At 48.6% G+C, this 15,987-nt stretch overlaps 1 protein-coding gene across 1 annotated transcript in view; it reads right to left on the bottom strand.

The window, feature by feature from the left end:
• Fig4 (FIG4 phosphoinositide 5-phosphatase) overlaps positions 1-15,987 on the bottom strand; it is a 115,016-nt gene that overhangs the window by 60,112 nt on the left and 38,917 nt on the right. Inside the window, exons 7-14 of the mRNA XM_032888490.1 lie at positions 15,483-15,611; positions 13,150-13,250; positions 11,543-11,705; positions 11,076-11,173; positions 5,227-5,360; positions 3,687-3,803; positions 1,726-1,771; positions 278-426 (exon numbers count right to left, since the gene is read on the bottom strand). Of these exons, the coding sequence (XP_032744381.1) occupies positions 278-426; positions 1,726-1,771; positions 3,687-3,803; positions 5,227-5,360; positions 11,076-11,173; positions 11,543-11,705; positions 13,150-13,250; positions 15,483-15,611 (937 nt within the window). The remainder of the gene's footprint in view (positions 1-277; positions 427-1,725; positions 1,772-3,686; positions 3,804-5,226; positions 5,361-11,075; positions 11,174-11,542; positions 11,706-13,149; positions 13,251-15,482; positions 15,612-15,987) is intronic.

A 15,987-nucleotide genomic window follows, 5' to 3' on the forward strand; every position in this document is an offset into this window, starting at 1 on the left:
CCTCTAGTTCAGCATGCGTGCAGAAGCCTGCACCAGCTATCAACGACATTTGGGTTTTAATTTAACCTATTAGTTTGTCTATGTACTCTGAATTTATCTTCAGAAACCAGTGTTTAATGATAATACAAGCAACACGGCACCCAAAGTGATATCCACGCGGTAGAAATACAGACGGAACCTGAATGCTGTCATCCAGCCATAAACCTTTGAGAAGCTAAGAGTAGGAACCAGCTGTAAGAACCGTGTGAGGGCAGCCTGCGTCTGTGACGGGAATTACCTCACTGCGTCCGTATCGAACTGCAGGTTGGGCTTGTCAATCAGCCCTAAGGAGTACAGCTGGTAAGCCAGGGCGCACTTGCCCACCATGAACTGCGCCGTGTTGGTGCGATCCAAACAGTCCACGCAGTTGGTTCGAAGGATGCCGGTCTACGAAGAGCAGAGGGAGGCCTTCAGGTCACCGTTAAACACCTGGGCTACTTCCGACCACAGGGAAGTGCCTCTCTTGCGGTAACAGAGAAAACGCTGTGGGTGCTAATCCTGACAAGTATTTAATTTTCGGCAGAGTTCAGAGTTTAAAGTAATAAAGAACACTTTGCTAATCGTATATGGTTGTATTCACTGTTCATTTACTGTTGCTCTGACAGCATCATAAGCATCATTTGAATTCACTCTGAAGGCTCAACAAGATAAAGTGTCCAGCCAATATTCTCTGTATTTGCTAATTAGTCAAAGATGAATTTTTATCTAATATTGCTCCTTCATTACACAACTATTTAGTGGTTAAAGTTGTGTGGGTATGTGTATGTATGTGATGTGTGTGTGTGTGTGTGTGTGTGTCTGTGTGTCTGTGTGTCTGTGTGAGTGTGCAGCCTGTATGTGCCTGTATGTGCCTGCATGTGCCTGTATGTGCCTATATGTGCTTGTATGTGCCTGTATGTGCCTGTATGTGCCTACATGTGCCTGTATGTGCCTACATGTGCCTGTATGTGCCTGTATGTGCCACTACGTGCCTATATGTGCCTACATGTGCCTGTATGTGCCTACATGTGCCTGTATGTGCCTGTATGTGCCTGTATATGCCTGAATGTGCCTGTATGTGCTAGTGCCCACAAAGGTCAAAGATGGCATCAGTTTCCCTGGAGCAGAGTCACCCTGTAGAAGAGTGGGATGGGACAGGTGCTGGGAACCTGGCTTGGGTCCTTTAAAAGCAGAAAGCCACATTCCAGTCACCAGCCATGTCATGTGTAAAGCATAGCTAACAAGTGTAACACACACTAGCTTGTTTTCCAAAATCAATCTAACCTATCGTTCCCATATTCTTGTCTTTTAAACTTTATATGTAAGAGAAATGTATGGGTTGTATAGCATCGGGTATACATATTTATATAAGATTTAAACACTAGCAAGAAGGCTTTTAAAAAACCTTTTTTGAGTTATTAAGGATTTTGCACCAAATACCTCTTCGTATTTGCTAATAGAAAACACTACAGAAAAAGAACTGTGTGTGGCAGCAGACGGGGAACCCCGGCACCAGAAGCAGAAGCAGGTAGATTCTCTGTGTGCTAAGAAAGCCTCATCTACAGAGTGAGGTCTGGCTAGCCTGGGCTGCTCAGGGAGAGCCTGTCTCAAATAAAACAAAACAAAGAGAACCAAAAGCCAAGTCCTAAACCCCCCAAACATTACACACCATGGACACAGATTGTATGACTATACTATTACCCATACCTGGAGCCGACCAGTGGGAATCACACGACCTCCTAGTTCGTTCCACCTGTGTGGAAAAACAGAGGCTTTACATCTCCTTGTCCAGCCCTGGGCTCCCTGGGCACATTCACCATGACTCAGCCACACCCCAACCCTGTTTTCCATTTTTAAAAGGGGTGGGATGTTATGACATGTATGTGGGGATGATATGACACGTATGTGGGGATGATATGACATGTATATGAGGATGATATGACACGTATGTGGGGATGATATGACACATATGTGGGGATGATATGACACATATGTGGGGATGATATGACACGTATGTGGGGATATGACACGTATGCGGGGATGATATGACACGTATGTGGGGATGATATAACACGTATGCGAGGATGATATGACATGTATGCGGGGATGATATGACATGTATGCGGGGATGATATGACATGTATATGAGGATGATATGACATGTATGCGGGGATGACATGTATGCGGGGATGATATGACATGTATATGAGGATGATATGAGATGTATGTGGGGATGATATGACATGTATGCGGGGATGATATGACATGATGATATGAGATGTATGTGGGGATGATATGACATGTATGCGGGGATGATATGACATGTATATGAGGATGATATGACATGTATGTGCAGATTCTAAGAGCTGCAACAGTAGAAGGGAAGCTGTCTGACATAACACAGTTCTGCTCTCTTGCTCTTTTAGTGCGAACAACTGAGACAGTCAGTCACCATACGCAAAGCAAGCTGGGGTGGAGGCACCAAAAGGCCTCCGGCCCTCGGGCACCCTCTGGCTGACCTGGCTTTCCTCCAAGCCCAGACCTTTCTCCAGTCTCTGTAACCACACACAGTTGCCGTGTCATCCTAGTAAAACTTTCCACAGCTTTGTCTTCCTCTGCACCTTAAGATTCCCTGAGATGCAAATTCTGTGAACTACAGTAGAAGGCTTCTTCCAAACATAGACACCGTTCGATTCCAGCTTCTCATTCCACCACCGCAGTTAACTATGCTGAGAATCAAATGCTGGAAATACAGGACACTGGGTCCTTTACATATATGTGAGGAGTACGCCCTTTCCGGAAGCCGTCAGCAAACAAGCTGTGAGCAAATCACTATGGCGTGCTGGCAGATTCAACTTCCAGGGAAGTATCACTGTCAGTCAGGAAGACTTCCCTGCTGTGCTGCACAGCAAACAAGGAATTCACCACACACAAGTTTGCTTTCTGTGGTGTCTGTGCCACAAAGTGAGTGGTAAGACTTCTTGGTGTCCATCTGAAGGTACATAACCACCACAGGAGTTCTCGAGCCCACAGGGACTGGCCCTGCACAGCCCCCCAAAACTGTCCATCCGTCCGTCTGTCCTCTAATTAGCATAGACCTCCTGTACTTGTAGTATTTTATTTTAGAGTGTGTGCTGTGCCCACCTCTGTGTGTGTGTGTGTGTGTGTGAGTTGCAGGCATCTGGAATGCGTCTCTCTGCTCTCTCATGCTCGTGTTACAGCACACGGAGCCATGCCCAGGCTCTCACATGGGTGCTGGCCATTCACATGAAGGTCCTCACGCTCATAAGGCAAGCTCTGTCACTCACAAGCCTCTGCCTAACCCCTAGAAGATTTGTACTTTAGAACAGATACCCTGACTTAAATTTTCTTCATATATGTGCTAATGGTGTGGGGGTGGGAGGGGCGCCTGTGTACCTCACAGTAGTCAAAGGGCAACATGCAGGAGTCATTCCTCTCCTAATATATGGACCAGGGATTCATGCTAGGTGGAAGGAGCCTCTCCTTGCTGAGCCATTCTGCCCAGGGATTTGCTCTCTGCCCCCTCGGTGCTGGGGTGACAAGCACATGCCACGCCCTGGCTTTCTGGTGTGGGTCTGGGGGTTGAACTCGGGTGCATGTACAGCAGACGCCTCATCCCCATCTCTGAGGTAAGGAGTCATACATACTTCTCATCTGGCCGTAAAACGCTGCAGTAAGAATCAGGGCGGTTGACGAAGAAGCCTGTCTTCTTTACCACGCTTTCCGCAATCACGTTCAGACGATCGAGAACGTTACACAGCTTACTGAGGGAGGAAAGCAGAAGAGGGAGAACTTAGGTGTTGATGCATACTTACCCTTCCATCTACAGCAAACAACGTCAACAGCGACGATGCCCGGGACTCAGCTGCTTTAATCTTATGGTTTAGGTAACAGAAACATGGGAACAATTAATATAATGATTAATTATAATAATTAATAATACAATATGTACTCAATAGCTAATAAGCCAATAATATATCAAATACCAGCATATTCCTCACTCTTGGCACCAAATGTTCCTGTGAGAGGTTCTCGGCACAGCCTTCCCCTCCTCAGGAGCTGTCAGTCAAACCCCTACATAACCAGGCAATGACTATGCACAGTGCAGGAGCAGGGGAAGAAAAATGGGAACGCGAGTTAACATGACTGTCTTAACTACCTAACTAGCATAAGTTAACATGACTGTCTTAACAACTTAACTAGCATAGATTAACATGACTGGCTTAACTACTTAACTAGCATAAGTTAACATGACTGTCTTAACTACTTAACTAGCATAGGTTAACATGACTGTCTTAACTACTTAACTAGCATAAGTTAACATGACTGTCTTAACTACTTAACTAGCATAAGTTAACATGGCTGGCTTAACTACTTAACTAGCATAGATTAACATGACTGGCTTAACTACTTAACTTGCATAAATTAACATGACTGGCTTAACTACTTAACTAGCATAAATTAATTAACATGACTGTCTTAACTACTTAACTAGACTTAACTAGCATAAGTTAACATGACTGTCTTAACTACTTAACTAGCACAAGTTAATATGACTGTCTTAACGACTTAACTAGCATAGATTAACATGACTGTCTTAACTACTTGATGAGCATTCTCCAGGAAGTTGAACATGTGTGTGTGTGTGTGTGTGTGTGTGTGTGTGTGTGTGTGTGTGTGTGTGTGTAAACAAACCCGGAGGTCTGTGAAGCACGGTACCCTTGGAGGAAGACAGCGCAAGGCTCAGTGGGAAGAGGTTCCTTAGAAGAGATCAGTTTGGACCAAATCTTGGAGGTTAAGAGAGGAAACGCGGGACAGGGTGGTGATGGAGGTGGGTGGCAAGCAACAGGGCCACCCTGGGGTGGGACTAGCTCTAGGCTTAAGGAGCAGGCTTTCTCAAACAGATCAGCCCTGAATAAGTTAAAGGTATTCCAGAACCAACCGGCTGATGGGGCTTGGTGTGCACACCGAGGAGCTAGGACTTCCTGTCAGCAGCTACTGCGTGCTCATCCACGAGACAGATGACCCAGAGTAGAGAATGAGATAGAAACAGGAGGGAGGAGGTGACAGACTGCGCAGGGGGAAGCCTGTCACCTGATAGAGGCAGGACACCCTCACCTAAGTCTCACAAAGGAAACGGACGGAGCTGTGGCACCCGAGAGGCTGGAGGCCCTGCTTCTCACTCACCTCTTGGTGTACTTGGCCATGTCCCAGGGAATGTAGACAATGCTGTGCTCCGGGGGCAGGAACTGGTTAAGGTAAGTAACCGCGGCCACCAGCTCCTCGCTCAGAATCCTTTCGTGCTTTCTCTTCTCTCTCTCCTTTACCAAAAACATTTGAAACTTTAAACATGGGGCTGGAGACTGGCTCAGCGGTTAAGTGCACATGTTGCTTTTGAAGAGGACCCAGGTTCAATTCCCACACCCACATGATGGCTCATAACCTCCACTTCCAGGGGAATCTGATGCCCTCTTCTGACCTCATCGGGCACTAAATAGACACAGTATACAGATACGCACGCAGGTAAAACACACATAAAATAAAATCAATAAATCTATTCTTAAAAATTGCAAATGTTTGAGCCAGGATGGGGGTGAGGGCATCACACGCTTTTATTCCTAACACTTGGGGAGCAGAGGTAGGTGGAACCCTGTCGAAAGAAAGAAAGAAAGAAAGAAAGAAAGAAAGAAAGAGAGAGAGAGAGAGAGAGAGAGAGAGAGAGAGAGAAAGAAATCGTAAATGTCTGGAGTTACAGTTATTTTAATAGACTTCACTTAGTCATTTTCCCTTCTCTGATACCTTTGTAGTGTGTGCTCCCCTTAGTAAGACAAAAGCCCAAGCCCTCAATACTGATGTGAAACCTGTGTACTAAAATGAAAACCATATACACACAAATCAAGACATCTTCCCTGAGTGAGGGCCAGCAGCTCTCAAGAGCCACGGAGGTTGGAATTCTCTCTGTCCATCTCGCAGCATCAGCATCCCCAGGGAGCTCCACACCCTCCTCCAGGTCTCCAAGGAGCTCCACATCCTCCCCCAGGTCCCCAAGGAGCTCCACATCCTCCCCCAGGTCCCCAGGGAGCTCCACATCCTCCCCCAGGTCCCCAGGGAGCTCCACACCCTCCTCCAGGTCCCCAAGGAGCTCCACACCCTCCCCCAGGTCCCCAGGGAGCTCCACACCCTCCTCCAGGTCCCCAGGGAGCTCCACATCCTCCTCCAGGTCCCCAGGGTGCTCCACATCCTCCTCCAGGTCCCCACCGTGCTCCACATCCTCCTCCAGGTCCCCACCGTGCTCCACAGGCTCCTCTAGGTCCCCGGGGTGCTCCACACCCTCCTCCAGGTCCCCAGGGAGCTCCACACCCTCCTCCAGGTCCCCACCGTGCTCCACACCCTCCTCCAGGTCCCCAGGGAGCTCCACACCCTCCTCCAGGTCCCCGGGGTGCTCCACATCCTCCTCCAGGTCCCCACTGTGCTCCACAGCCTCCTCCAGGTCCCCAGGGAGCTCCACACCCTCCTCCAGGTCCCCGGGGTGCTCCACAGCCTCCTCCAGGTCCCCACGGTGCTCCACAGCCTCCTCCAGGTCCCCAGGGAGCTCCACAGCCTCCTCCAGGTCCCCAGGGAGCTCCACACCCTCCTCCAGGTCCAGGGCGCTCCACACCTCCTCCAGGTCCAGGGAGCTCCACCCTCCTCCAGGTCCCCACCGTGCTCCACACCCTCCTCCAGGTCCCAGGGCGCCCACAGCCTCCCCAGGTCCCCAGGGAGCTCCACACCCTCCTCCAGGTCCCCGGGGTGCTCCACACCCTCCTCCAGGTCCCCACCGTGCTCCACATCCTCCCCCAGGTCCCCACCGTGCTCCACACCCTCCTCCAGGTCCCCACCGTGCTCCACACCCTCCTCCAGGTCCCCACCGTGCTCCACACCCTCCTCCAGGTCCCCACCGTGCTCCACACCCTCCTCCAGGTCCCCACCGTGCTCCACACCCTCCTCCAGGTCCCCACCGTGCTCCACACCCTCCTCCAGGTCCCCACCGTGCTCCACACCCTCCTCCAGGTCCCCGGGGTGCTCCACAGCCTCCTCCAGGTCCCAGGGCGCTCCACAGCCTCCCCCAGGTCCCCACTGTGCTCCACACTTCCTCCAGGTCCCCACCGTGCTCCACACCCTCCTCCAGGTCCCCACCGTGCTCCACACCCTCCCCAGGTCCCCACCGTGCTCCACACCCTCCTCCAGGTCCCCACTGTGCTCCACACCCTCCCCAGGTCCCCACCGTGCTCCACACCCTCCTCCTCTAACAGAGCAACACTTCTTTATTTATCCAGGACAGAAGAGGATCCACCACTGAAAGCAGACAGTTGCAGGGGTGCGGAGAGGAACCAGTGTGGTCTGGACAGGCAATCCCACACAGAGGACTGCAGAGTGAATCATGACTGCAGAAGCAATCATGAGGTAATGGGGCAGGCACTTACTTTACCACTGTGGCCAAAGGGCCTGAGGCTGGAAAGCCTGCATGGACCAGTGCCCTGTCCCGCTGCCGCCACCGTGCCTGTTGCACCTCCTAGGTTACCACACTGCCTCTCACCAATGCTATCACATTTCCTTGTGCTAACAGCAGGGTGTCCCTCACAGCCCTAATGTGGGGTTTAAATGCAACAAAGCATTGTAAGCTCTTCGCAGAGTCTTCGGTAAAAAAAATAGCTATTACCGTTTCCTTCATCCGGCCTTTACTTAAAGCAAAGAAAAACTGTGACAGAGACTTGAGACTACTGCTGGTATCAAAGTACTCCTGTGCTGTTTTTATCATCACCAGCTGGAAAATAACCATTGTGCAAACAAGCCAGGGTATCTTTTGCACAGTTGAATAAACCAAATGGAGAAATTATATAAGAAATAAGAACAGAGAATTAAGAATCACCCTGTGCATCGGTGGGGCCCAGAGAGGGAGGGGTTCACAACGGGGCAAATGGGGAGAAGCGTTTCCTTTGGCAACCTCACCCAATAGCAAGTGAGAGGCGGGCAGTCCTTGCCGTTATCCTGTGGCCACAGACATTCTCGGATGGTTTAAACACAGCTTACCAAGACCTCCCTCCAAGTGAAAAGAGGAAGCATCCGCTTTATCCTATTAACAAAATAGCTGGTGACAGAGCTGAGGGTGTAGTCCAGTGGTCGGCTCTTGCCAGGCATGTGAGAGGCCCTGGGCTCCAGCCTCATCAGCAGCCAATCTAATGAAACCTTATCTTTCTGAGGGCGTGTGCTGCCACAGTGAATCTCCTGTCACCTGCTCTCGGATCCACACTGAAACTCTCCACTAAAAGTTTCTTAATAAACTCTAACGTTGCTTTTTAAAAAGCCAGTGATGAAGAGACTTTTCCGTTCCATGAAACAGCGGCTTAATCTCTGATCACGCTCTAGTTTGAGCTCTGCTTATTGTCAGACCAATAAGCAAGTACAGTTTTAAATCCCCTCGCTGGCCTCGAGTATTCAAAGTAAACTCACAAGGTAAAAAAACATGTGGGAAGCAGAACACCGGGGAAAGAACCAGACAATCCTCCTGCCCGGGGGAAGAACCAGACACTCCTCCTACTTGACCACAGCTGGAGAGAACCAGACAATCCTCCCGCTAGGCCTGCCTTTACTCATTAGTTCTCGACCATTCTAGAGGTCACATGGCTGAGCAGTCTCCTAGGAGCCTCTGACCACTGGGCTGTGAGGGCAACCACGGCCCAGCTGCTTTCCAACAACTCTGATACTGCTTCTGCCCGCTTCAACCCAACTGGAATCTCCAATCCCTCACTTGGGTTTGCACAAGTGTCCAGTGAGTGACCTTTGACACCAGGAGACCGAAGTCCACCCTCAGAGCACACGGACACTACTCACATCCCGTGAAGAGCCATGCAACCCAATTGCACAATGCAGGTCATCAATGCGTTCCCTTTTGGTTACTTCCGATCACCCTTCCTCATGCCTCAGACCCCCTGCCTCTTTAGCCACAAATACCTACACCCTACGCTGAGCAAAGGGGCTCTCAGGCTAGCTGTCCTGTCTCCACATGCTTGGCCACCTCATAAATAAACGTTTTTGCAAAACTCACTTCAAACTGCACTGGCAGACTGCAGGAAGGAGAACCAGGCTGAGTTCAGTTACAGGCATTAAGTAGCATTTTCAACGTGCGTAATTGACACAGAATTCCAAGCATTGTAGACATTCAGGGCTCTATTTACAAGAACTTTTCAATTATACTCTATAAAGCAGGAACAAGATCTACTCACTTAGGTATTTGTTCCACTAATAGCTCATCACTCTCTGCTTTAACGGTAATTTGCTTCTTACTAGCAATCTATACTTACTGAAAAAGCGCTCACGCTTATCACCGTTTGTACAATGCCAGGGACTGAGCCCAGGGCCTCACACATGTGGACAAGTGCTCTACCACTGAGCCACATACACCCCTACCCTCCTCTTACTTTGGGACAGGGTCTCACTAAATTGCTCAGGCTAAACTAATTCACTCCGCAGCCTAGATAGGCCTTAAACTTGTGATCCCCCTGCCTCTGCTTTTTTGAGTAGCTGGGACCATGGACCTGTGCTATCAGGCCTAGCAGCAGATCAACAAATGTTTTCATTAAAGTTTTCCACCTTAATTTTCAAACTGTGTATATTACAGCTACTTTTCAACATTGAATCCAAGTTATAGATTATCTGGTTCCAACTTACATAACCCCGAGCAGACAGGAAACGAGACATGAATATACGTCTGTGAGCGTGAATAGATACGTGTGGAGCTAACATCTAAAGACAGCTGTGAATAAAGGCTGTGTTAATAAACATAATAGAGGAAAACCTTTATACTGATGTTTGCAAGGTCTTCTTAGCCACTGGCTGAGGTGTTTTTAATTCACTCAGGTACAACGGCTATAAATAAAATGTATTGGGTGGTCTTGCCCTCTACTGACCCGCAAGTCCAATTATGCGCACACCCCGTATGGACTACAGTGTACTCTGATGGAAAGCCTGAGAGACCATTATACCACCTTCCTGAGCGCCTCACCGAATTCTTGAACCGTATTTCTGACTGAAGCCTTTTGGTGCTGTGGTTCTTATAGACGGTGGGGGTGGGACGTATGAAGGCCAGGGTGTAGCTATTTGAGCTGCATTCGTCTTAAGCTGTGGGACTAAGGAATTTAATGCAGATCTAGTTCACACAAGGAAATCGCGAACCTGGTAGACTAAACCACCCTCTTCCTTCAGAAAGATCTAGTACCAGTTCCCCCAAGGCAAGCACAGAAGAAGTGACGTGAAACCTAAGACCAAAGAACTCAGCACGCTAGATACAGCGGACATCTCTCCTTCCTCCCCTCCCTCGCTCCCTCCCTCCATCTCTCCCCACTCTGTCTCGGTCTCCCTGTCTCTGTCTCTCTCTGTCTCTCTCTGTCTGTCTCTGTCTCTCTCTCTCTGCCTGTGTCTCTGTGTCTCTGTATCTCTCTGTCTCTGTCTCTCTGTCTCTGTCTCTCTGTCTCTGTCTCCCTGTCTCTGTCTCCCTGTCTCTGTCTCTGCCTATGTCTCTGTGTCTCTGTGTCTCTCTCTCTGTCTCTGTGTTTCTGTCTTTCTGTCTGTCTCTCTCTGTCTCTGTCCCTCTCTGTCTCTGTCTGTCTGTCTCTGTCTCTGTCTGCCTCTGTCTGTCTCTGTCTCTCTCTCTGCCTGTGTCTCTGTGTCTCTGTATCTCTCTGTCTCTGTCTCTCTGTCTCTCTGTCTCTGTGTCTCTGTCTCTCTCTGTCTGTCTCTCTGTCTCTCTCCATGTCTCTGTCTCTCTCCCTGTCTGTGTCCCTGTATCTGTCTCTGCCTGTGTCTCTCTGTCTCTGTGTCTCTGTGTCTCTGTGTCTCTGTGCCTCTGTCTCTCTCTCTCTCTCTCTCTCTCTCTCTCTCTCTCTCTCTCTCTCTCTCTCCCTCTCCCCCCTCCACCCCACCCTGGGGAAGGCAGAGCAGAGCTGGCTAATGCCTTTAGTCTTCACAAAGGCTGTCCGTGGATCTGACAGACATCGTACCTTCACTAAGTTCAGGATGATGATGGGGGAGCCAAACCTCTGCAGCATCTGGTCAAAGTGAAGAGCGGCCACGTGTGCGAAAGGATCTGCCTGGTCCACTGAGAACAGAAAAGGCGAATGGAACTGTAAGGCAGGGACGAAAGACTCATCAGGGTTTCAAACCACTGAAAAGAAAAGCAGTCCAACTAAACTAGCGCTTTTGTTTCCCAAACTCTCTCAAGGAGCTCGACGGACATTGAGTCAACGTTAACTCGGAATGAGCCTGCCATTTCTGAAGCAAAATAACACACAATTTAAAGTTAAGAAGGGATTCACTGCAGAAAGCTAATAAGTTACCCCTCCATATAATCTTGCTCAAAGGACCAACATCTCGCTAAAACCCAACCACTTATTAGAGTTATGTGACAGCTATCACCATCTTGAATGACAGCAGACCAAAGCAACTCCCGACAGGCTGGCCCACGCACGTGTAATGGGTGGTTTCGGCATCATGGTTGAGATGTCTTGGGACCAGAATAAGGGAACGGAGCCTCTGACTTGTACGTAAGAAGAGTAACTGCCTGCGGTAAAAGACATCACCGAGGCATCACAGAGGATCTGCTCCGTCTCCACCTCGTTGGCCACATCTCCCTGGAAAGAAAGGCGCAGTGAAACATAGTTTCTGCTCTGAGAACGTTTAAACGAGAAAACTCAAGTACACAAGGAAATTATAACTTGATACATCTTAAAAATAGGTGTTTGGACTACATGCTGGCAGCAGAGCAGAACCATTAAAACACGATAAAGAAAAGCAGAAAAGCATGTCTGAAAATTAACAGACATGACTAATCAATAAACTACAGAGAAGCTAAACAAAAGAGATGCAAATAAAAAAATAAGCTCAATACAATTTTAACAAAACCTTTGTACTATTAGAAAATAAAATAATAAATTAATAGTCTTGTCCAAAAAAAAAAGAAAAGAAAAGAAAAAAAGAAAAAAGAAAAGCAGAGAATGGACTAAGAACACCCCGTTAACACAAACAGCAAACAGCGCTTGGCCAGTGTAAATGGTGGAGGACAGAGAAAAGAGAAACAATCGTGTGAGGTCATGTAGGAGACAAAGAACGCAAAAACCTAAAACTTTCAATCCTGAAGACCAAGGTGAGGATTCGAGCAGCACTGGTGGTCAGAAAGACTCAAGGGGAGAGAAGGGAGGCTTTGGAGGCCACGTGACTTACAGAGGTATATACAGATACAAGGGATACTTCCAGACACACTGAGGACCCGGCTTGGTTACCTTTTCATTATTCAAAAGCAAATATTACAGCCACAAAATGGTAGTTGTTCCTAAAGTGCCAAATAAAACGACTTGCTGATATAAATTTAAGAAGAGTGCTGCTACGTAAAGCTAGGGTCAAAGCCTGATGCTTTACCAATAGTCCAGACTCTGAAGTCTGTTGCAGAGAAGAGCATCTGGGAGAGACGAGGGGGAAGTGTGAGGGAGAAAGGGAAGAGGGAGCCGTGCACCATGCCATGCTGTTTATTGCCTTCCCGTCATAAGAGCACTTCCTTGCCTCGCTCTTTAGTGCGTGTCTGGAGGTTTTGCCCCTACATTTCCCAAGTATTTCAGATATGATTTGCCCTCCAAAACAGTGGACATCTCAAACCTCCATTGCGCAACCCGTTCTAAGATAGTTTACTGCTCAATAGATTGGCCCTTTTTCCTTAAGAGTTTCATACTCTGGAGAATTATTTATTCTCTTGATAATATCCCAGTCTAGAAACACTCCACTTTTTAAATCTGCTGATTAGGGCTGGTGAGATGACTCGGTGGGTAAAAAAAGGCACCTTCTACCAACCCTGGCAATCTGATTCCATCCCTGGGAGAGAAAAGACTGCTACGAGTCGTCCTCGGACCACCATATGCACACACATGCGCATGCGCAGACCCCCACAGGCATACCCACACGCATGCGCATAAATAAAATACGGGTAGATGTTAAGAAGTTAATTAGAAGTCCGCAGCTTTCTCATCATCAGTGAAGCTGACATGAAAGGTTACAACATTACAGCAACACAGTTTGTCATCTTACCTCACAGTTTGCACCTCTCTTGAGAAAGCGCGTCCCAGCAAACCTACTGGATCTTCTGGCTATTAGGGTCACATATACTGGTCGTCCATAGATCAGAAGCTCTTAAGAACTAAGTTAAAGTGTTTCAGCATTTGTGATTGGCACAGAAAGCTACGAGAATCATTATCTTGTATGTGCTTAATACATCTTGCCCAATAGCCTTAGGACACTAAAAGCTCCATGGAGAGTGTAATAGCCCAGGCTGACAGTTCCTCAGATCTGTCCTGGTTCGATAGCAACACCCAACATGCTCAATGGTAATTTCTATGATTCGGCAAGGAAATATATAGGTTACTATATTACGTCTCTCCTTATAACCAAGTAAAACTGTGAGAAGTACAACTAGTCCTTCCTTACTGGAGCCATGCCTCTCCACAAGGGCGCGTGTCCTTTAGTGATCAGTGTAAATCAGGGAGAGACTTGCCAACACTTGGGGAAGGAGTGGGTTTAAGACTGCAAAGGTGATCCAGAGCCTAAACACGGAAGGTGTCCGTGTGCACTGCTTGGTCAACATACGGTTTATTTAACTTTCTGAGTTATGACATCACCTACTGAAAAATCAATCAGAAATCAGCTACAGGTTGAACAACTGGGGTCTAAAAATCAAAAACACCTTGAAGTCTGAAACTTTTGAGTTCCACTATGACTCCACAGTGTAAAATTCTACACCTGACCCTGTCTTATGGGTCAATCAAAACACAGGTACTCTAAATGTGCTATATAAACATCTTCGGTCCCAAGGAGTATAAGAAACATAAACAAACTGAATTCCACCTTCCAGTTATCGAAGGTTTAGGAAAATATTCTAAAATCTCAACACACAAAAATCCAGCCTGAAGCACTTCCAGTTGCAAGGCTGCTGGAGAAAGAAATCACTGATCTGCACTGCTGCTGGGTGGTTGGGGGGATGAGCTCAGGTAATTGGTGTAAAATTCCTGATGTCTGGCCTGTAGTAAATACTTAATAAACAACAATTACTCCTGCATCGCACAGGCTTCCAGAACCCATTAAATGCCTGATCGCCAACAGCCCAGACTCATCAGTTAGACTAATGAGCTTTAAAATGAGCATCTATGATGCTGCTTACTAGTTTAAAAACAAACATTTATCATGATTACTATATGCCAGGCCCTGAGTGAGCTCATGGAAATACAGACCAGGCTAGAACTGCCCTTTAGAAATGGTCTGGAGAGGCTGCAGCACCTTCTCTTTGGTGGGGAAAAACTCACACTCTTCCCAGAAAGACTTCTTTTAGACAAAAGTGATTGAGGATCAATCTCCTCAGGTGGTCGAGGTGATTATAAAGAGCCAGGTGTCCCCAACCTCTGCTTCAAAGTCCCTGTGTCTGCCACACCCCACTTCTCCTCCCCACACTTGGCACAGAGAAAGCAGCGTGTCCGCTCAGCATGGCTGTGCCCCTCAGCTGCCCCTACAAATGCCCTCTGGTACCTCAAAAAGTGGTAAGAACACTGAAGCAGTGCTAGATAGCATGCTCCATCCTCCTCCCCCTCCCCCTCCCCTTCCTCCTCTTCCTCCTCCACCTCCCCTTCCTCCTCCTCTTCTTCCTCCTCCCCCTCCTCTTCCTCCTCCCCCTCCTCTTCCTCCTCTTCTTCCTCCTCCTCCTCTTCCTCCCTCTCCTCCTCTTCCTCCCCTTCCTCCTCTTCCTCCTCCGCCTCCTCTTCCTCTTCTCCCCCCTTCTCCTCCTCCCCCTCACAGGATGATGGCGCCCTGCTGAAAGGCTTCAGCATTAGCTAGCATTAGTGAGAAGTCAACCTGCAGGAGAAAAGCCAAGTCGTCATCAAACTGAGCTCAGCAGCCTGACTCAAGGGCTTCCATTACAATCCTTTCCAATCCAGGCCTGCACTCCACTGTGTCCAGGCTGTGGCTTCAACTTTTTCTCTCTGATGCACACCCCTCATCTCACTGCTACTTCACATAGCCGGAAAATGGTTGTCAATGGGTGGGGCCGCCCTGGGCAGAAAGCAGGCTGAGGAAGCTGTGGGAGCAAGCCGGTGAGCAGCATCCTCCATGGCCTCGGTGTCAGCTCCTGCCTCCAGGTTCCTGCCCTGTGAGTTCCCGTCCTGACTTCCTTAGATGATGAGCAGTGCTGTAAGCATAAACCAAATAAAACCATTGCTCCCAATGTGGGTTTGGTCCTGGTGTTCCACCGAAGCCATAGAGACCCTAACTGGGACAGGTATACTGAGTGCCCATTGTAATCCTATGGCGTATGACCTGCCCACACGCTGGCACGGCGTGATGATGTGCACCTTAAATGTTTGTAAGAAGGATACTTGACTGCCCGCAGAACCCATGAATGATATACAGTAGCCAGTCGCGATGCACGCTGTTTTTAATTATATCCAGAAGTTCGCCGTTCCAGACATACTTCATGTAAGGCTCACTAGAGATCCCAAATACGCCTGCAAAACAAAAGTTGGTAAGAACTGGCATCCGCACGCTGCTACGCTCTTCCGCTTCTGCGCAAGGTCAGAACGCACGCCTGGCCAGCACCGCGCTCCCTGGCTGTTTTCTGAAGCTCGATACCATAAGCCTCAGCACTCAGGACATGTGCTGCTTTCTCAGAGACTAACAAGGCATGGGTTTGCTGACTCTGATACCAGAGTCTTTAATCAAAAGAGAGTGGGAGCCAAACGAAGGCTGGAAAGACAGATGCGTGAATGAAGACAAATGGGCAAATCGAGCCACAGAGAACACAGTCTGAGGGGACGGCGGCAGGGATGAGGACTCTGGAGCCATGACAGGGAGGGTCCACAGTGCCCCTTACCACCTGGCGCC

Source organism: Rattus rattus, chromosome 18, assembly GCF_011064425.1.
Source record: "Rattus rattus isolate New Zealand chromosome 18, Rrattus_CSIRO_v1, whole genome shotgun sequence".
Taxonomy (NCBI): Eukaryota; Metazoa; Chordata; class Mammalia; order Rodentia; family Muridae; genus Rattus; species Rattus rattus.